Here is a 24,023-nt window from a genome sequence, read left to right on the forward strand (position 1 = left end):
AATGTGTCTGAGGACATGAATGCTCAGGGTTTGCAATTTTCCAAGTTAAGGTAAAAAGGGCATAACTTTAGAATGGTAAATGACTCACTGCCCAAATTTGAACTCTGTCTGCATGTTGTGGTTCTCAGGATTGTGTACTAGTTTCATAAAATTTGGATGAGGAAAACTTAAGTTGGAATGCGGAAACGAAAATGGGACAGACAGAAGGACAGAAAGAGGGAAAGATGGAGGGAAGGATAGATGGTCATGGGTAACACTTAATGCCCCCATTGCCTATAGCGGGGGGCATAAAAAGAATGAGATTTGAGATTCAGATTGATAAAACCAGGTATTTTTAGGTTATATGGTTGTTCCATTAAGACATAAAGGGACCCAGGGAAGGCACTTTTAAGATCTCAACTAAAGTTGGGTGTCAAATACATTGAAATTCTATATCTGCCTATGCAGGTGGTTATCCCATTTTAGAAGTGCCATCTCTGAGTACCATTTATGTTTAAATGGAAACACTCTTATACGTAAATGTCCAAATTCTTTATTAACCTTTTCAACAGATTTTCTCCTTTCTCCTGACATCAGACCAAAAGATACCTTGTCAATGACCAATATATTGACCTACCTTGACACATTTCTTGATTCCATTAATGGTATTGGTCAGCAAACCTCTAACTTTCTCGTCATCATTAACATAATCAGTATGTCTAACACACATAAACAAAACATATGCTGGTAACCCTGGTAACAAACCAACAGCTACACGAGGTTTTAAATCTGAAATAAAAGTAAGAAACTGAAGTTAGCAATCTCACATACCCCACACACCCAAATAAAGGGTGTTCACAAATTCCCCTTCCAAAAATGTGGTCCCAAATTCAGATCTTTTCTGATCATGTTAAAAAATAAATGGCACTATCCCTGAGACGAGAATAAATGAGATAATTTTTCATGTAAACATTACGAAAAAGTGGTTCCCGTTTTCAGATTTTTCTAAAAAATACAACTCAATAATTACTCTAAGGAGCCTGACATACCTTTAAACCAGATGTTGATTCACACATTTTCACTTAATTTTATTAATGATGATTATAGGTAAAGATTTTCTGCACATTGATATATATAAACAAAAACAAAAATAATCTGTTTTCTGGTCCTTCACCACCCTTGGACATTTTTCCGCATGATGAAAGTAAGCTTGATAATGTCTCCTAAAACATTGTAACGTTGCTGATAACTTCTCTTCAGAACTTATGATGTCGCTGATAAGTTCTGCTCATTTAAAAATAAAAACAAGATATGAAATAACCAAATATACTGTGGATTTACATACCCATAATTAGGTTTTTGATGAGAGCCTGTTCATCCTCCTTACGATACTCTAACATGCCCATGTAGTTCCTCTCCCGATGTTTTACGTGGGCAACATTGTCTTCATTGGATTTAGTATCATCTTTATCCATCTCCGCAGCAATCTCAGCCGCTACAACAAAGGACACATTTTGAAAGGATAGCACAAAGAATCGTTTCTCAATTGTTATTATAGACCTCTCTCAATATAAGAATTTATACAGAGTTTTACTTATTACTAAATTTGTCGTTTTCATGAGCAACACTAGGGTGATTATAGCTGAGCAGAAATTTACTTTGTCAAAGCACATAAATCAACCAATTTTTGTGGAGATCTTGCTTCCAATTCTTTAGTCTTCTGTGTAATAAAATGTGGACTATGTTCAGTCTTATATTTTATGGTATTGCCTTTTTTACTTGTGCTGTTTTATTGTTCACTTGATAATTCATTTTTTCCATTCTTGAATTTCAGCATATTTTTCTAATGTATGATTTGCATTTTGAAATTATATGAAAATCTCTAGTTTCTAAATAAATATCTACTGATCTTTTACAGGATCAATTTTTTTTGAAAATATAACCTTAGACAATTACAACTAAAATTTAGATCTGTTACAAGTATGTTATGTTAGACAAAAAGTGTCTCCAACAAGAAAGGATCACACAAGCTAACATAAGCTCCACATACCTTCACCATCTTTGAGACGTTTGGCGTAAGTTTTTAACATTTTCTTCAGTTTGCGTATCTGGTCTTGGTTTTTGTCATTTGATTCTCGCAGATCCTGCAATGAAAATACAACAAAATAAATATGATTTTTTAATGTTTATATATATACAAATAAGAAGATGTGGTATGAGTGCCAATGAGACAACTCTCCATCCAAGTCACAATGTATAAAAAGTTAACAATTATAGGTCAAAGTACGGCCTTCAACACGGAGCCTTGGATCACACCGAACAGCAAGCTACAAAGGGCCCCTAAATGACTAGTGCAGAACAATTCAAACAAGAAAACCAACAGTTTAATTTATATAAAAAATTAGAAGAGAAACACTTATAAACCACACCAACAAACAACAACCCCTGAACAACAAGCTCCTGACTTAGGACAGGTGAATACAAATGTATTTTCTTACACACTTTTAATTAAATTCATCTGAATTTCATTTGATTCATGAAACGTTAAGGGCTGTTCAACATGTAGTGTACAGGTGTGTGCGTCCCTTTTATTGAAATTAGTACTGATCTATTTCAAAATTCTATACAAGTCTTTAAGATTTATTCTGGGTATACAGCATACTAATTATGCATTCCTTCTCATCCCTTACAACAATTTGTTAAAAAAAATCTTGTAGACATTAATTCAAGGAAACAATAATAATAATATTTGAAACATTTCCTTTGTTATGTAATAAGATGAAAAGGATGGTTTATCAATTCAAAATTATTCCAAGCAAGTAAAAAAAAACATAGCAAAGGAAAAGCCCTTTTATTATTGTTTTTTATCCAAATTCTTAACTCATTTTATTCCTTTTTTTGTTATTTTAAACATCATTTTCTAATATTGAGACTTGAAACTGTCAAAACCACAATTATGCATTGCAAACAAATTATGTCTTCCAGAACTTTTATGAAAATCTTTTTTTTATTGTATAGCTGCTTTGGTATCTGCACTGTTTAACTATATAAACAGTATTTTAAATAGTGCAAAATTGCAACCTTGCAAACATGTTTCCAAATGATCAGATTTTGCAAATATACATACCAGATTTTCTGATGTAAGCCTTTTAATTTCTTTCTGCATAGCTGCTTTAGCAAACAGACTAATTCATATATTACAACTGAATTCAAAGGTACAAACTAGAAACTTTTCTAACAATATTCCAGATTAAATCTCATGTACCTACCAGATTTTCTGATGTAAGCCTTGTTATCTCATGCTGCATGGTGGCTTCAATCTTAGCCTCGGGACCAAGTTGTAGATTCTGTAAACAAACATTGAAATATCGTTACTATTGAGTATATTCAACTGATCTGTTCCGAGAGACATTGTGTTTATTGTTAGAGCAGATTCTTTAATTATAATTTTAACAGGTGATTTAACACAACTGTTTGGACAAACTGTTTATGTAAAATCTAAACAAGGAAGCAAAGCATAATAACCTTGGGATAGTTTGAATTTATGAGGGTCTGGATGGAGGATGGGACTATCTATTTCTGTATTCTTAAATTTGTGCAACCATTTTTCGCTCTTCTTTATATATTTTTAACCCATTATTTTCTACTCTTTGTATTATAACATCCCATTATACTCTATTCTTATAATTTATATTTTAGAAACCTATTATTCTCTATTCGTTGGTTTGACACATTTTTCTCTATTCTTTATTTCTTTATGCCCATTAATCTCTATTCCATTAACCCCATCTTGACCCTCATTTATTAAGTTCTGGCATACTTATGGGTTACAAAATTCTGAACCTTGCTTCATTTCAATTGATGGGCTACAAAATTCTGAACTTTGCTTCATTTCGATTGATGGGGTATGACATTCTGAACTTTGCTTCATTTCTATTGATGGGCTACAAAATTCTGAACCTTGCTTCATTTTGATTAATTGGCTACAAAATTCTGAACCTTGCTTCATTTCGATTGATGGGCTACAAAATTCTGAACCTTGCTTCATTTTGATTAATGGGCTAAAAAATTCTGAACCTTGCTTCATTTTGATTAATGGGCTAAAAAATTCTGAACCTTGCTTCCTTTCGATTGATGGGCTACAAAATTCTGAACCTTACTTCATTTTGATTAATGGGCTAAAAAATTCTGAACCTTGCTTCATTTCGATTGATGGGCTACAAAATTCTGAACCTTGCTTCATTTCGATTGATGGGCTACAAAATTCTGAACTTTGCTTCATTTTGATTGATTGGCTACAAAATTCTGAACCTTGCTTCATTTTGATTGATTGGCTACAAAATTCTGAACCTTGCTTCATTTTGATTGATTGGCTACAAAATTCTGAACCTTGCTTCATTTTGATTAAATTATCAATAAACCAGTTTATCAATTCAATTAAGTTATATATTCTGATAAAATATAGAATTATAGAATTGCAAACTAAATTTCATTTTTTAACAATGTATGACTTTTTAATTATTTCTTGACATAATGTGTTTTAAGGTCATAAGGTCATAAGGTCAAATGTATGATATGACTGTATGAAATAGTTTCTTGAGAAGTAAAATTATGTATAATAAGATGGTATTAAACATTGTGCAGTTTCTGATTTTCACAACAGTTTGTAAAATGTACAGTTAAATTTTAATTCATAAAATGTGATTAACACAGTCTATTCTAAAAAGCAAATGTGAAAAAATCAAAAAATCTACAGAAACTGAATATGCATTTACTTAAAAACCAATGAATCAAACTTTTGATTTATTATCTGTGTGTGTGTGTTTGCAAAATTTGAGTTAATATAATATATATTGTATATTTAGTAGAAGTTTTGCATTCCATAAACAAGTCAAACACAGAAACACTAGCTCTACATCTCAGACTGAATAGTATTAAGTAAAAGTAAAATCACTTAAAAGTGGAAAAACAGTGTGGCTGATCTTCTCTTTTGGTCATAAAAAAATACTATTGTTTGACAGTAAAAGTTGTAAATATCTCTAGCATTCTACTATCTAGTTTTCATAAATTATTGTTCAATCTTGAAGACAAAGAAAAGTTTTTGAATTTTTATTTGATATTTTTTATGATCATACAATTTTTAAAAGAGCACTTTTAAAATGGTTTCCCAAACTTTAACATGCCATTTTTTCTTTCATCAAAACTATTGGTGTTATAGGGTAATCAAATCTAAATTCTGACTTAATTTATAAGTGATTGGAACTACATTTTTCCTTTAAAAAATGTCAAAGTTTGAACATTTTTTCACTGGGTTATAGTAAATGAGTTTTTTTGAAAACTTTTTTTTTTTCCAAAAAAAATGTGGCAAAATCTCAAAAAAGAAAAAGAAATCCAACATGGCCATGTAAAATTTTTTTTTTTAAATCACAATTTGGATATGACAGAAAATAAACAGAGAAAATATGCAGTCTGATGTATATAGCTTACAATAACATAACCCATTCCTTGTGTCATGCTTAACATAGGTGTAAATCCAATCCGTTCCTTAACTCTGGTCATGTAAGTTTTATTTATAAATATTTCTAAGAGCCTACATGGAAGACAGGTTAAAGACAGACATAATACAACAGATCTAAATGGGTATAGTCTAATGTAATGCTTGAATGCAGTTATTCCAATTTTAATGCAACAAATATATCCTGGTACTTATTTATCCACTAATTCATGTCATTGATAAATAATTTTTACACAACAATATTTTTCAATTAAAGTGTGATAAAAATATCCTTGACTTTCACTCTCCCCAGCTGTGATTTTTTTTCTAGCAAAAAACAATTATATTTAACTGTGAAAATAACTTTTTCAATCTTCCAGAATTCAAAATTATTCCAGAATTAAATAATTCCTAGTTTCAAGTCTCCTAAGAATGCATTTCTTCACGAAGATCTTAGTTGTCTACTGAAACATGAAGATTAAAAGCACACCTTCTTATAGTTCAAAATACAGAATTTCCTTCGTGATGAATTTACCAATCAAAAATATTTCTGTTGCATAAAAATATGATATAACTGCTGAAATTTGGTGTTGGTCTGTTCAATATTTTACAGTCACAAATTTCTGATTGTCCAACAAGAAAAATGTGCAAAAATATAAATGCTGCCTTAACATCTTGTATCTATGGCAACACATGAAAATGCATAACTGAAATTTTAGTAGAGTCCTGATTAGTATGAATATAAATGGAGGAATTACTCAAAATATTCTTGATGGCTGTTTCTTCATGTGTTTGTTCATTTACAGAATTTACAGCATTGAGGTCTAGTTTAGATTGTATAATTCATTGGGAGTTTGACAAATCTCAGGTGATTACGAATTTTCAAAATGTTTAGAGCTTGCCCAATATTTAGCCATAGGCGAACTTTTATTTGACATCATTAGTTGAACTTTATAAAAATAAGAAGTTGTGGTATGACTGCCAATGAGGCATTTCTCCACCAGAGACCAGAAGTTAGCAACTATAGGTTAACATATGACCTTCAAAATCATGATAAATGTAGGGTTGCTGTCTCATAGAGGGTTATTCCAATAACTGTCCTAATAAAAATTTCAGGGCAGTTTAAAATTCTTCAAACTTTTAAAAATATTTTTTGTTGATTCTCACTCAAATATGGTGCAAACATCTACTGTTCTTACTATGCAAGAGAATGCCAATAAATAAATGTGTCAGGTGAAAATGAATGATGGGTGATATGAAAAAAGTTTTCTAAGCAGAAAATCGACTAAAAAGACATAATACTAAAAGAAGTTATATCTGGAATAAAGCTGATTCTGACAAAATTGTTTAATGTCAACAATCAAGAACATTCTGAATAATTCCTGTAACCATGGTTACCTACACGAGTTATACTGTTATGCTGAAAGAAAGATGGCCGCCAATATAACCAGTATTTATATAATGAGCCACACAGCATTATGTTTTTACAGCATCTGCAGCCTCTGCCGTTTTTACACTATTTATTGACATAAATCATGTTTACAGACAACAACAAAAAAATCATCTTTATTTCCTATAACAAATTACATATCTTTGCATATCTAGTAAAATCAATCTTAAAGGAAACCTGCATATTTATGAAAAACGTCAAAATAAAAAACACGAAATATAACATTTTGAAAATTATTTACTTGTGTATATTTCAGACTAAAAAAAAAAGAAAAACATTCACTTTGAAAACTTACAGCAAGTTTTTTTCTTCTTCTAAAAATGACGAACACTTTCTTATTTCTTCACAGATTCCAATTTTCTTAATTGCAAAATCATTTTGTCAAAATTTCCTAATATACCGATTTTTAAAAATTAAAAAAAGGTGATTGTGTGTTTCTCTTGTTGATGAGCAAAAAATTCTTGCATCTGTCTCTGGCAATAACTGAAATCCAACACTTTCATGGATATTCAGAGTGACATTCCTTATTTTAGTACCTATAAAATGCCAAAAGGCCTTGTTTTCATGGTTACAAACCTGTTGAATAATCTTTTGCTGTTTTTCATTTTCTTCTTTTAAGTCTTTCACTTGTTTCTTTAATGTAACTTCTTTTTTCTTTGAATCTTTTTCTGTTTTCTGTAGCTGGTTTTCTAGTAGTCTGTAAATTATATTGAAAAAAAATTATGACATATCATTTTTTATTCTTTTCAGAAAAATGCTCACAAATACCTTAAAACAAAAGGTGAAGGTCATATTCTTTGCCAAACCCATTGTAATGTTATTGATTGTTTTGCGTTTTGCAGATATTTGTGACATAACACCAATTAAAGTACAATAAAAAACCAATTTTAATAGGGCTTGTTTGTAAAATTTGTCAAAACTATCCTGATTTGAAAAGAATTTTTATCTGGAATTTTGTTTTATTCAAAAGAATTTTTCTTCAGAGAAAACCCCCATAAAACTGCATCCCCCGTCAAAACTTGTACCACAACTACATTTTTCAAACTTTTGGGACTTTTCACTTACTCCTCACAAATCTCACACATTAAAACATATGGTGGTTCATCTGGACACATTGTACTTTTATCTGATGTGATAATTCTCTCAATACGTAAACGTCCCAAACAATCTGGACATCCACATATAGAACCTTCATCCCAGTCTATAGCGTTGTCATGGTGACAACTTATATACTGACAATCTTCAAAACTTTCTTCTGGACTAGGAACTTCTATGTTTTCCACTTCTAATAAGTCTTCAAACTGAGAATCATAGCTGAACATTTTATCTGTTAAATTAAATTCTGATGACATAGTTTCTCCAAAACCAGATTCTGGCTGTGAATACCTCATACTTGTACAATGTTCACCATGTTCATTTTCAGAACATGTGCTGTGTACATCTTGTTCATTATCAGAACATGTTAAGTAAGCACCATCCTCAACAGACATGTCGTCTGCTGAGTGATCTAAGTCAGGGAAATGTTTTCTGTTATGAAAATCTACATCAGTCAAATGTTTATCATATAAATCTTCTGCTGAATGTTTATGGGATTGATTTTTAGATGAAACTTCTTGATGAAGACAATGGCAATTATTTTCATGAACACAATCGGTGTGATCATCATGTGACTTAGTCCTGTGAACACATTTATCACATGATTGGTCACATGATACATTTTGACTGTTTGGCAAGCTACTTATATTGCAATTAGAATCACTTAATACTGTCAGATTGTCGCATATTTCTGTATGGCACAATTCGTCACAAATTTTTTCGTCATTGAAATCTAGTCCCTCTGAGTTAACATGCAATTCTGATGAAAGATTTGTAACCGGTTCATCTATCATGACTGGAGCAGTTTCACTATGATCATGATTTGAATCATTTTCAATATGATTACTATGATTGTCAACAGATTGATGATTGTGATTACTGTGATTAACCTGATGCCAATTATGTTTAGTTTGTTCATTATCTACTTTACCATCATTTTCCTTTTCAAATAAAGAATCATGATAATCAGTTTTATCACAATCAATATGATTGTTATCAAAACTTTTGGTGAAATCACATGTTTTATCGGAATGATCATGAACATGATTAGTAGGATTAACAATTTCTTGAAGTGTTTCACTACATGTCTCACGTTTGTAATTGTCTGAATATGAAGTCTGATTGTCTTCTTCGGATAAATGATTTAAGTAATCACTGATATCATGATTACCATTATTGGTAAACAGAGCTTGGACAACTTCACAGTTTTTATGACAGACTTTATGATGCTTAATTGATGTTTTCTGTTCATCCCCACACTGACATACATTTTCCAGTTCTGAACCTTCAATTATAACATGTGCTACCTCCTCATCTTGTTCATATGTCACATGATCATGATGAGAATTTAGTTCACAAGTCTCATGTGAGTCAGGTTCACGGTACTCTGTCAAGTTTTGTTCAATACTTTTCCATAATTTTTGTTCAAATTTATCATTTGAATTTTCAGCACTATATTCTATTTCATTACCATCTCCTTTACAAATTTCAGAAAAAAAATTATCGTTATTATTTTCCATAACTTCTATCTCACTAATAGTGTACAGATTTTTGTTAAAAACCCTCCCACTAGTAAAAAAACTATTTTCCGAGGCTCCTGTTTTGCTTTCATCAGGGACATCAATGTTAATAATCTCTTGCACTTTTTCAATGTCTTCATCCCTGAAACAAACTTTGACCTGACTATCAACATCAGTACTTTCATCTTCATCAAAACTATTATTAATATCCGAAGTTTCAATTTCATCTACATTTTTTCCATTTTCACTTTTTTCAAAAGACGTGATTTCATGTGGAGTAATATGGCTCCCATTTTCATATATTCCTGATAAATTATCCAAAGGCTCTTTGATAATGTAAACTTCATCTCCACTAAGATTTTCATTAGACATATGTTGCTCACCTTGCGAGTTTGCATCACAAGTTATCTCAACATCGCAACTATTATTCTCATGAGCAATACATGTACTTTCACTATTTACTTTACAATGCTCACTAGTTTTGTCACTTTCCTCATCTTTTAATGTGTTATAATCTAAATTATGACTTGTAAAATTTTCAAACTCCTGAAGAACAACTTCTACTTTAGAACAGTTATCAAAATTAGAAGATGTATCACTTCCATCGTCAGTTACATCAGCAGCCAAGTTATCAATGCCTTGAAACTGAGGTTCTTTTTCAACTAGTAATGAATCTTTTTCACTTGTATCAATATTTTCAGAGAATGTACCCTCCCCAATTACTAAATTGTCTACATTGCCAGATATCTGTTTAGCCATGGCATCCCCCCGATTATAATCACAGGATATTTCAGCATCCATAGTACTGGTATCACATTTATGATGCTCTTTAAACCTTGAATTACTTTCACCATCTTTTCTTTCCTTATCTACATCTATATCACATTTCCAGTTTTCAATTTGAGCATTACCATCGTCCTTTTGTATTGAAAGTTCAGATATATTAGCAGCCATGTTATCAATCCCTATAAATTCGGATTCAGATTTAGTCGTTATTAGTGAATCACTGTCACATTTGTCAATTGTTTGAGAAAATTCATCACTCCCGATACTACTATTGCATTTTACATCCTCCTCGCTCATAATCTGGTCCTTTTCATCCTTGTCAGAATTACTGTCACTCTCAATACTAATTTTACATTTAACATCCTGGTTCCTTGTTATCTGGTCCTTCCCATCATCACCAGGATTACTGTCACTCTCAATACTAATATTACACTTTACATCCTGGTTCCTTGTTATCTGGTCCTTCCCATCATCACCAGGATTACTGTCACTCTCAATACTAATATTGCATCTTACATCCTGGTCACTCATAATCTGGCCCTTTTCCTCCTCACCAGTGTTACTTGTAATATCACTGTAGGAACTCTCACAAGTTTCCAATGTCACCTGACTTTCGTTCAAACCAGAATCGCACGATTCTACAATCTGGCTATCGTTTAATTCTGACTTAGACTCAGTTTGATCATGTGACTCAATATCTTCCAATTTTTGTACTTTAGCAGTCACATCATGTGATTCAAACTCCTCCTCATTTTGATCTGCAAGAACTTGTGACACCCTTGTTTTTACCGAATCGTCAAATGTCCAATATCCACTTGTTTCATTCATTAAATCTAAATATTGGACAGACACAGCGTTTGGATTGTCAATCAAAGATACTGATTTGTTGTTGTTCCATAGAGAACTATTTCTTGTGGAATAATTTGAAGTGAGTGATTTGTCATCCTCATCATCTGATTGGTTATCACCTGATGATGCTGCTGCCCCCATTGTTGACCTTTGACCAGGCTGTTCAACCTCTGTTCCTCCTGTAATCAAAGAAAAAGATGAGCTTACATGTCACAAATCTTATGATTTATACAGCAATAAAATTATAGGTAATTAAACAATTGAAATGTTTCACATGTAAAAACATAATGAAGTAATTATTTCTAAATATCTTATTTTACACTATCATGACTATGTATGGCAGGAAGTTTGCCATGTAATTTTATTCCAACATGCATGTCTGCATGTAAAACAAGATAATGGTATGCATCTTTCAACAGGATCAATATTCCAAATCACACATCTGAATAGATGGAGATATTGAGCATAATGCCAATCAGAAAACAATCCAATGACATCAAATCTCAAAAGACAACTTATGGTCATCATATTATTGCGAAAAATGCGACAGGGTTATAATCGCAATAATTTAAACTCGCATTTTGAAATTTTTTACATGAATTAAACAGGATTTTTCTGAATATCACAAAAATTAAAATCGCATTTTAGTCTAGAATGACAAAATCGCAACAATAAATGCACGCAATAATTTCTGAATTTACAGTATACAATTCATTCTTACTAAGTTTTACTAAAATTATGTCTGTTCTGAGTGTCCACACTGTGAATGTACTATACAAATAAGAAGATGTAGTATGATTGCCAATGAGACAACTCTCCACCAGAGACCAAAGGATGTATTCATGACTGCTTTTTATATATATACTAATTCTCTAATAATTTGTAATGAGTATAAAAAATAATAAGTTTAAGAGCTCAAAAACAAAATTACTCTTATAAAAGTAATAAATGACAAGAAAGATTTTTTAAAATAATAATTTGAAGCAATATACAATTTACAAATCTAAGATAACATTTATATTGTAAATGTACATAAAACTTTACAAGATGTCCTACTTTAACATTTCAACCATTTCTTTTACATTTGTAACAATAATTGTAACATTCCATCAAATTGTTATATAGTCATATGTGAAAGCCTTTATTTATAAAATGTTGATAGATGTTCTTAAAATACTTGTTTGTGTCACAACTAATACAATGTACTGTTAAATTACAAAATCATTGTCAAATCATTCTGCCTTCATCATTCAGAAACAACTTTCAAGGTCATATTTAAAACAATACAAGCTATACCTTTTTACGTTTTTTCTCCATGTTTAAGTTTTTAAAATAACGTTTGAATAGTCAATTACATAATTTCAACACTAAAACAAAAGCTTTTACTCCAAAATCATCAAATGAATTAGACAAAATCATTAAATGCAAAATTGATGATATACTAGTCAATCATAGCAAACTTAATCATGTTAATTTTATGCTTAACTGGATCATGGTCACAGTAAACCAGTATTCATCTTTATTCATCTTCATCACAGAGTCATTATATAAACAAGAAGCCAACAAAATATATTCAATTCCTAAGTTGTTTTCAAAATATATAAAACAGTTTACACATTGAAGACCACATATGAAAATCTTGAAATTTATACATATGTGGTGTTTTTATATTAAATCTTTAAAATAGTTTGTAAGGAATGACAAGTAACTTTATACCTTGATTTGAAAAATCTGAAAATGGAGAAAAAATATCATACAATGAAGATTTTAAACAGGCCAGTTGTTTTTTTAAAAGAAAATCAAGACACAAAATAAATTATACACCTGCTAGCCTTGTCCTTAAATTTCGTAACTTCAAAAAAGAAATATTTAAGTAAAAAATAGATAATAATGTTGACTTACTGTCACTTATAGACCTTATTACATCTAAGTATCTGTGAACTTATCTAACAATTGACACTTGATATGAGAGATTAATTTGAAATCAAAACAAAATTCCATTCTCTATAAAATATTTGCTTTAGAGATTAAAAAGTGTAGATATCCTCAACTTGATATTTTCCTTCTTTCTTGAAATAACAAACTTTGCCTTTGATTTCAGATTTTAGTAAAGCTTAAGTTTAGTCTATAAAACCTTGAAAATGGGTTTAGTTTTGAGAGATTTAGGAAATATGCTCGAAGACTAACTTTACCCATGGTATCAGGACTTTAATCTTTGAAATCTGGGTCCTCCTATTTTTGTCTTTTTTGGTATACATGTGGATAAAGATTACTCATTTAATTTGTTTTTGGTGTACGGTAGCTGAGAGTTTTAAATTATTTCTAATTCATATTTGATGATGATAAAACAGAGCTAGGTTTAAATATCCAAAATACAAATATTAAATGGCAATCAATATTAAAAGTTTCAATTATCAAAATTGTAAATCATTTCAAATGTTGGTCATAGTAAAAATGTAATGCAACCAGATTAAATCAGTAATGTCAAGTGATCATTAATTAATTGAAAATAAATTATAAATCTAATTTCTATTGTAATACATTGAAACTCACAGGACTTCTCTTTGGCTTAAATTCCCCAATTTCAGCTCTCTGAGTGATCCTAGTCAAAGCCTTACCAAAACTATCTTTCAATAATAATGTATTATTCATAAAATCATATATCTTTTATCTCCTGGGAAAACAATTCTTAAAAAATTATAGGACAACTTTTCCCTTACTAGATATAATTGAATATTGTGTAAATGGAAAAAAAGCACATGTATAACAAGATAACCACCTGGTTGCATACTATATATGTCATCCAAGACAACTGACCAATATCATAAAAATATTGTTTTTACTTTGAGGCTATTTTCGTAGCCAAAACAGATTTAAAAAAAAAATATTTTTCTGCAATGTTGTCGTTGAAAAAAGATTTACATTTTGATAACTCTATGAAATTACATCAGTGACAAAAAACAAGCCATAAATGTCTAAATTACATGGTGACCTTGACATAACAAATAAAATCTGGGTTTATATCAATATAAATGTTCTCCCACTAGGCCAAAAATAAAACTAATATTGTTTGATGTTGCCTACTTACCCATCTAGAAAGCAGCCTACCCTAAAAAAATTTATGACCCAAATTGTTTCAAATTTTTTTTTAGAAGTTTTTTTTCATGCTTTAATGTTGTTTTCTTGTCTTAAACATATAACTTATATTGTTGGCCAGAAAAATAAAATCCCTACCTACCTACCAAACCTACAAGGCACAAGTAGGCAATATCAATCAAAGAGTTTGTTAAGGGTGGCACTATTTTCTACAGAAAATGTTCAGCTTTAAATCAAATCAGAGGGCTCTAGAAATTAACTTTTCCTACAAAAGCAGTAAGCAAGAACGAAGCTAGTTACAAAAAAGCCTTTACTTACAAACGTTACATGTTCAAACCCTAGCTATCAGTTGTTTTCAACATTACTCATGCCATTTCAAAATGTAATGGCAATTTAATAGTAATTTTATTTTACATACATGGTGTATATCTGATCAATTTTAAACATGTAATTTCTTCATCTGAATCAAGGTCAAAGGTCAAATCTCAGAAACATAATAAGTAAATGAATCTATCAACTAAGACTTTATACTGGTATCCTGACATTTATATGTAGACCCACTGCCTGGCCCAGTAAATTAATCAAATGGTTCTGACTATTTTAAATCCTTGAAAGGAGACTTTATTTATTGACAAAACCAAATTAACTCAATTTGAATCTATTCAGTCCTTTAATTCTAAATCTATCTACTTTTTTGAAAGTTACTATTCTGTTTCTTTAAAAGAATAAGTAGTTACATGTAAACACAGCCAAGGAGAAAATTTGTTGAATCTTTTGACTATGAGAGAAATTAATTTATTAATACTAGAATTTGAGGTCTAAAATCTTTTTTATCCTTCGTTAATTAAAAATTTGAAACGAATATTATGTTATTTCTTTTTTTTCATTAAACTTGTGAACAACTACATATATAATATGGAAATTTGTGAAGCTTATTGTCATTTCAATGTAAACTGTAGTAAGAAATTTTTCATCAACAAATTTTTTTGACAGACAGAAAATTCATTTACTTCCTCAAACAAATTTTACATTTATCTCATTTCTAGTTCAGAAACATTTAGGCTAAGTCCATACTAAGAAAAAACTTGCATGTTTCATCTCTTTTTTCAATAAAATAGTTTTAATTGTACTTATAAATTACTGGACACAAACTCCTAAACACATGATTCTAAGCTGATTAAATCTAAAATGACAGTTGCACAAGTCAGTAAGGTTTGGCACACCATAAACCTGACTTAACTACACAACTTTGATTTTCAAAGTGTCTTTCCTATTACAGTAATTTTTAATCAATCAAGTTCATTTGAAAACAATTATATTGAAATTAGGCAGACTAAATTGACAGATCTTTTTAATATACCTTTAAGAAGGTGCATTCAATTTTCCCTAATCTCTAAAAGTTTTAACCCTACCATAAAAACAATTTATAAAATATTATATAATATATCTACCATGTGCCATTGTATTCATTGTCCTGGTTTATTATTCCATGTGAAAAATACTCCTATTTCCATTTTCATTATTTAATACTATAATAGTCTGTAATCTCAATGTGACGCCTTGAAAACAATCAGAATGATTTATGACTACTGAATAATTTTATCTCTTCTTTCAAGTCTAAATGCACTTTCTATACACCAAGGAAGTCTTTTAGTTCACTGGTATGCATATATATATATATATAGTCATGTAGGTATATGGTATTGATATTTTGATCAACTCTAACTTATGTTGTAGAAGAAATTTGTTAATACAACACAACAATGTTTTACAATGGTATTTAGTGATTTCTTCTTGGCTGATAAAATATTACATAATATCTCTCATCACTAACTTTTTTAATTCTTTAAAATGTACAGATTAACAAAAAATATTGATTTTTTTGTGGATATACAATTCAGTTTTTGAAATCCAGTGTCAATTGTCAGGAAATGTTACTAGTAGGGTTGACTGGGATGAACAGAGGGAAATTTGGACTGCCACTGGAAATGTGGGCATGTTAGACAGACAGAAATTGTGCTTTACAACAGGTCACCTAAGACTTTTCTCTAGATGCACTTTCTATACTTCAAGGAAATCTTTTAGCTCACTGGTATGCATATATATCTAGTCATGTAGGTGTATGGTATTAAACTTTGACCCACTTAAACTTTTGTCAAAGAAATTTGTAAATACAACACAACTATGTTCTACATGGCTATTCAGTAATTTTACTTAGTTGATAAACTATTACATCATCCTGAACTTGCATGAAATATTTGCCACTAGACATTAAGCAACCAACAATCAACCAATAAACTATTGCATAATTAAACCATTATTAAGCGTTTTGGCCACTGGCCTTCTTCAATGTGTTCCCTATTTGAATTTCAAACAAGAATATTGTGGAATATCTTGTCAGTCTTGTACATACACAGTACATACAATTTTGGAAAAAGGGGATGAAGGGCTGAAAATTTGGAAGCTGATATTTTGCCATGCAATAGGCCATTAATTATGGAGCCCCCCCCCCCCAACACACACACACACAAAGAGTTGTTGCAAGGGGTCTGTAACATGCAGAGAGCATGGTATTACACAATACCTTATGCAAATAGATAAATTTCATTTACAATTAGAGAAACATCTTGTTTCTAATGTAGAACATAGTAAAAAGATACCAAAGGGACACTAAAAATACACAAGTCAAAGAGAAACCTGGGACCAATATATCTTTTTTAGTCCCAGGAGAGACCAACAAAACCCATGGCAAAGAAAAAAACGTAAAACAAACCATCAACTACATACTGTGTTCAAAAATCCCATATAGACATCAAACTGGTTTTATATCTGACAATCTGATCTTATCACCTCTTTCAACCCCAGGATCCTTAAAAGTGACAAAAAATCAAATTAACTCTACCTGTGGTCTGAGTTGTAATAATGTCCATTTCACCTTAACATGTCCATTTCTATTCAACATCAAATAGTTGTAATTAACACTTATAATTTCTCAGGTGAGAGAAATATCCCCCTCAAGGTAGGTTTCAAATTTAGTAGGTTAATTACTTGTATTAGTTATGTAAAAACTTTGTTCTTCATGATAAGGCATTTAAATCTTCTTTTATAAGTCCTTGTTTTCAACAACTTTGTTAAGAAATGATCAACGTTTTGAGTGTCATTTAGAAAAATTGATTTTAAGTAGTTAAATTGATATTTCAAAACGTTGATCTATAAATCTAGGGTTTAGTTTTATTATGCATAAATCTCTTTCTAAATCCATGCTGATTTCATATTTTCAAGTATTATATCAAAAACTTTTTGTTAAGAAAATGATTTTAAATAGTTTGATATTTTAAAATGTTGATCTATATAAATCCTACAGTTTATATATCATGTATATATTATGTATATAAATATTTTCCAAATCCTAAACAACTTAGTATCTCCAATTAGTGGGACTTAGAATTTCTCTTATTACACGTCATGTGTTCATTATTTAGGAAGATACCATGTTTCAATGGACAAATGGGTATTTTAAATTTGCTATAGAATGTGCGATATGAACATAAAAATTGTGATCAAATGGAACTGGTATAAAATAATAAAGAGCTGCGCCATGAGCGCATGATACGCCTGTCGCTTTTACAAAGAATAAAGTTCAATAACTCCTCAATTTCATTTCAGAAATTTATAAAAAACTTAAGGGAGGTTTATAATTTAATAGATATAAACCAGTCACCAAAGTTTCATAAAAACTGCTCAAAGCACTTTTGAGTTATTGTCTGAAAACTTGAAAATCCCCCTTTTTTAATGAATAAAACCCCATAACTTGTAAACGTAAAATCTAAAATTTATAAAAATTAAAAGGGAGCACACGTCAATAGATATACACAATTCACCAAAGTTTCATGAAAACTGCTCAAAGTATTTTTGAGTTATTGTCAGAAAACTGGAAAATCCACCTTTTTTAATGAATAAAACCCCATAACTCGGACAGGTAAAATCTAAAATTTATAAAATCCAAAGGGAGCTCACGTCAATAGATATAAACAATTCACCAAAGTTTCAAACAAATTGGTTTAAGCGTTTTGAGTTATTGTCCGACATGTTGACGATGGACGGACGGACAGATGGAAAACGGTATACCATAATAACGTATTATACGTCCTGTAAACGGGTATATAAAAATTATTGTGATCAGACCATGAAATGAATGTGTAATTTAGCCTATTATAACTATTTAAAAATATACCAATGAAGTAAGATAAAGAAGTACCCATTATTTTCACTAATTCCTATACTTTAGTTTAAATGCATCACCTGTGTTGACTAAACTTTGAACTGTAATGAAGAATTTTTGTTCAAAAGAATAATACTATATCAAACATGTACATGATGTATAACCATGTCAGATATGTATATTGTAAATTCAGAAATTTGACGGTAGTATTCATTATTGCGAATATTGAACATTAAACATAAATGTGAGATTAACATGAAATGCTGCGTACAAATAATGCTATCTAAATTTAGAATGTGAGTTTTTATTTTGGCAAAACCTGTTTGGTCAGTATTTCGGAAATAACAAAAACATTGCAAAAATAACTAAATTTACATTATACCAAAATTAAACCAATCCACTGACCATAATGATGTTCTGGACACTATCTTGAAAATTTCCAATTTACCAAAAAAAAAACTGCTTATGGCCATAATAAATGAAACAACTACTGAATAAAACTATCGCCCTCTCCTGATAAAGCTTTTTCTGTAAAGGAGAAGGTGCATTTAAGGCCCTTAAAATGGAGTATTACAAAATCAGGTGAGTTTAGCTTAAGAAATCTGTTAATCATGGGCAAAGTTTAAAATGCAATATCATTGAAATATTATGAATATTTACACAGACTTCAGTCAAAAGATAGTCTAATTTCAATTTTTCTACAGGAACTGACAAAATTTGTATATTTTCACACATATTTGTTGGTGAGGAATATTGAGCCCTATCCTACCCTGGCCTTTATAATATAATCTCCCATTTGGTCTATATTCACCAGAAACAGAATTATCTCCCCTGAAAACCCCAAACAGTCAAGACACCACCATAGCCTTGTATTCTATCCAAGTCAGGAGATTTACATATGTTGAGTTTTGAAATAATTTCACACATACAAAATTATGGATACAATAAATATTTACTTAATAAGATTGTGAATAAAAAAGTCAACCATGTCATTGTGCTCAACCCAAGTCTCCTTACTTGACCAGGGAACTAGGCTAGCTCTTTCAAAACATTTATCTCCCTTGACTTACCTGATGGGAACAATTTATGGAGAAAACAACAGGTACAGCTGGACATAATTATCTCCCTTTGTTCAGCAGCCTATAGAACCACAACATTTATGAATTTCACTGCACACTTTTGTTTCATTTTAAATCCTCCATTAACAGGTAAATTCCAAAAACTAAATTTCCAATTAATCAATTTCACTGACATTAATTGTTTTGTAAAATTAGAAATAACATTAAAACGTATGTAATATTTCCATAAACTGAATATATTTATGTAATATAATGCATATTTCGGAACACGATAAAAATGTAATATTTTCCAAAACAATTAATCAAAATTTTCCCAACAACATCTTGTGAAACAAGTCAATGACTGACTGAGAAATTTTAAAGATGACCTTAATCCCGTCAACATATCCATGATAATCTAATATTACATAGGTTTTCTCCACATGTGACCAGTACAATGGTCAGTCTTTGACTGACCAGAGATGTCCACTGACCGTGAGCTGAAATTAATCTAGTCACAGGTACATGTCAATTAATATTCATTTTACTGTTTCTTTCTTAATATAAATTTATACTCCATCAAGTCAATAAATTACGATAACCTATTTCGTAACATTGTTTACATTAAAATACCAATTGAGCCATTCATTTAAAAGATGGCCTTTATAGTAAACACTGAACTATTTTGACTTGATACTGTTAAGAAACTACTAAAGCAAAACAGTGTTCTAGCTTGCAACTTTTGTCTTTCTACCGAACACTAAACTATCCCGACTTGAAACTGTTAAAACACAATTCACCTTGCAACTTTTGCAACAACAAAAAAGTTTCTCAGCTTCATTAGAACTGTGTTTGCAAGAAAAAATAAGTACAGTCGGTTTCCCTCAATAGTTGGTGCACCAGACTTCGTTTCAATTATATCTAAAATATGCTCAAGCTACATAGCTCATAATACACTGTCCTAGTTTGCAACATCAGCTGTCCAAATTAATCCAAATTTTCTAGTAGTTTTTAATCATTAGGTATGTACACACTTTACACAGCCTCCAATTTAACACTCCCTATTAAGCTCCAAAGACAATGAAATATGTCAAAAAAAATTGTGAGAAAAGTTTTAAATTATTCCATTGTTAGTAACTTTTTACATCATCATTTGTAAATTTCTCCCATGTTGCGATTTGTTTTTAAACAGTATAGGTATGCATGCACATTATCCAGCCTTTAAATATAACCTCTTCAGACTCAGAAGACAATGAAATATGTCAAATTTTTGTGAGAAAAGTTTAAAACTATTCCATTGTTAGCAAGTTTTCACTAGGTATCAGTTGATATTCCTTTAAGCTTAACCTTCCAAACTATTTAACATGCAACAAAAACAAACACACACTATCTGGTTTTCAAATATTTGTGATATAAATCTGAAAGCTATATTGTTGCAATGTCAGTTTTCATAGTAACATTTAAATGTCACCCAAAATAATACACCTGAAGTCCTGAATACAGGAAATATGATATTGTTCAAAGATAAGATAACTGATTAAGAACGTCTTCATCTAATTCAGGTAGTTTTGGTTCACACTGGGTCATTTGTTACAAAATTTTTCACATTTTAAACTGTTCACACCACATGGGTCATTTGTTACAAAACTTTTCACACTTAAAACTTTAACAGTGAATAGAGACTAGTTTGTTTTGTCTTGCAGCTATGAACCAGAAATTACAATTCCTTCTATCTTTGTGTGTTACATTCCTTTACGACTGATTTTTCCCACGTTTCTTTTCATGTCCATATAAAAAGTACTAGCATAAGAAATTTTCTACATATGTCACAAAATTCAAGAATACTGCAACCTGTAAACAAATGGTTACTAAAAATGGCTTCTTTCTTCGTGTTTTACATTCCTTTATTCACTGATTTTTTTCAAACAATTCTTTTCGTGTCCATATAAACAGTACTATCATAATAAAAGTTCTAAATGCAGCATAAAAGTCAACGATACTACAACCAGACAACAAATGATGTGAATAGTCACTAGAAATTATTTTGTCTTGCAGCTATGAACCAGACATTACAATTGCTTTTTTCTTTCTTTGTTACATTCCTTTTGTCACTGAATTTTCCCACAATTCTTTTCATGCCCATATAAAAACAGAACTACCATAAGAAAAATTATCAATATTGCATAAAAAAGTCAACCATGCTACAACCAGACAACAAATGGTATACAGAGACTAGAAATTGTTTTGTCTAGCTTGCAGCTATGAACCAGAAATTACAACTGCTTGTTTCTTTAAGTGTTAGAGTCCTTTTAGTACTGATTTTTCCAATGAACATCTGCATTCATAAAGAGAATATAACCATGTTATGACTATATAAGGAACATTAACAATCCAGATAAAGTCTGCATCAAATGAACGTTTATTCACAGAGCACTCATAAATAGAAGATAACCATCAAAGTCGTTGAGTATATTATGTCTATATATCGAACATTAACAACTCAGATAAAGTCTGCATCAAATGGACGTTTATTCACAGTGCATTCATAAACAGAAGATAAATATCCTGATTAACTATCTAAATAAGTACCATGAACAGTCCTATCTGCAGGTGCACATACTATGAACGTCATTTTTCTGAATTTCTTAGAACACTGACCGCTAATGCATAAAACTCATCAATCTATACAGTTCTAATGAAGGTTGTTATCCAGTGGTCGTAAATATTTAATATTCTAATCATATCCTTTCAGAATATCTTTGACACTTATGGTCAAAACACAAAAAAAATCTTTAGAATTGCCAACATTTAGTTTTAATCAATTGTCTGGTACCACTCTTGTTTTGTTTATCTACTAAATTTTTTCTGTTAAATTTCATTAACTGATGTCACAATAAACTGAAGTTTAGAATTATTATAAGAACAACTATTTCTAAATAACATGATGTTATTTTCACAAATTATTTTCTATCAAAGTTCAAAGTCTTCAAATATCTGTCACTGCCAGGTTTGCCACCCCAAATAAATCCTTACAGCCTTTGATGTATCAATATGTAAGTAACTTTAAGCAGTCACAAAGACAAAATATCAGAGCTGCAATCACTTTTACATCCAACCTTCTCAAACATATATGAAAAAATTCAAAGCCTTTCCTCAAAGAAACTTCCATATGACTTTGACAAAGTCAATTTATGCATTAATACCTTAACCTAAATAATACAATACCACCTTCAAGTGTTTGTTAATCCAATTAATTTGTTAAGGGATAATCCCCTATAGCTAATCCCATGGATAATTAATTTCTTTTGTCTGATTCTTTAGAATGTTTTATTTGGTGATAATATCACTTAAGTGAGAAAACATCATATTGACAGGTGAAAATTGCCATACTGAGTGATATTAAATATTCATTGGTGTCTTTAACACTGACATATTTTTTTTGTCTTCAATTTAACTATACTTTACATAAATATAAATGGGTTACCTGGAAATATTTGTTTCTAAGAATAATAATGATATTATAAATTTCTTTTCAAATGAAAAGAATCTGATAAGTTTTCAGCAAGATATTTGATAAATATCAGCTGAATTTTATGAGTGAGCCTAGAGTGAAAAATATGAGAAATTAATACAACAATAAAAGTAGATAATTTTATACAAAGTCGAATGAACATTTTTTTTTGGCTTTAATGGTACACAACTATAAAATGTATATGAAACATGACAAATAACGATTAACCTTACATAAACAGATAAAATAAAAACTCAGAACTGCAATGACCGTCAGAACATACAAACAGAGACAAAATACACCTGTGCGTGCTGATCATACTACAATCTACGTCATATCAATGATTATTGATTTGATTGATTGACTGATGTGTACGGAACGTCCAGTGTAAAATATTTCATGCATATCAATGACTAGAACCAATCATTCAATTTAACTAAGCCGTGATTTGGAAGAAATCTATAGGTTGCATTTCTGTAAATATAGACAATGCAATTTCCCATAGGAACTCCCTTTACAGCTATAACTGTGCCACTTTTACTATGAAGTTCGTGAAAAAATTATATCCTAGAATGGAAAGTTGATATGCACTACTATTTTATTCAAAGGTCAAAACATAGGGCTGTGCGGCATATTTTCAACATTTATATGCCCGGAACTTCTAAGAGTTTAAACTTATATTTAAGTTCTGTACTACCCCTACATTCACTTTAGGTGACCCTCAGAATCCCAAATTCCCTGCAACCATGTGTAAATATACTGGTAACATTCCCAAGTTATGTCTCTATGAGATGAAACATAGAGATCATATCTGGGAACCAGTACGTAAACAAACAAAATATCTATGAATATTATATATCTCCCCAAAAAAGGCGTGGTTTGTGAAACAGCTGTATTTACAAAGTGCAACCTATAAATATGAAAGCAAGACATATCAGTCAGATATTTAGCAAGCATTACAGC

At 30.5% G+C, this 24,023-nt stretch overlaps 1 protein-coding gene across 6 annotated transcripts in view; it reads right to left on the reverse strand.

Moving 5' to 3' along the window:
• LOC127721227 (unconventional myosin-Va-like) overlaps nucleotides 1–24,023 on the reverse strand; it is a 101,929-nt gene that overhangs the window by 10,792 nt on the left and 67,114 nt on the right. For 3 of the 6 annotated variants that reach the window (XM_052227906.1, XM_052227907.1, XM_052227904.1), the window contains 6 exons: nucleotides 7,500–7,620; nucleotides 6,876–6,893; nucleotides 3,249–3,326; nucleotides 2,030–2,123; nucleotides 1,325–1,474; nucleotides 617–768 (listed from right to left, as the gene is read on the reverse strand). In XM_052227906.1, coding sequence (XP_052083866.1) covers nucleotides 617–768; nucleotides 1,325–1,474; nucleotides 2,030–2,123; nucleotides 3,249–3,326; nucleotides 6,876–6,893; nucleotides 7,500–7,620 — 613 coding nt within the window. Of the gene's footprint in view, nucleotides 1–616; nucleotides 769–1,324; nucleotides 1,475–2,029; nucleotides 2,124–3,248; nucleotides 3,327–6,875; nucleotides 6,894–7,499; nucleotides 7,621–7,988; nucleotides 11,354–24,023 lie in introns of those variants that run through there. The other 3 variants (XM_052227908.1, XM_052227905.1, XM_052227909.1) reach the window with 2 other exon arrangements.

Source organism: Mytilus californianus, unplaced genomic scaffold (assembly GCF_021869535.1).
Source record: "Mytilus californianus isolate M0D057914Y unplaced genomic scaffold, xbMytCali1.0.p SCAF_12, whole genome shotgun sequence".
Taxonomy (NCBI): Eukaryota; Metazoa; Mollusca; class Bivalvia; order Mytilida; family Mytilidae; genus Mytilus; species Mytilus californianus.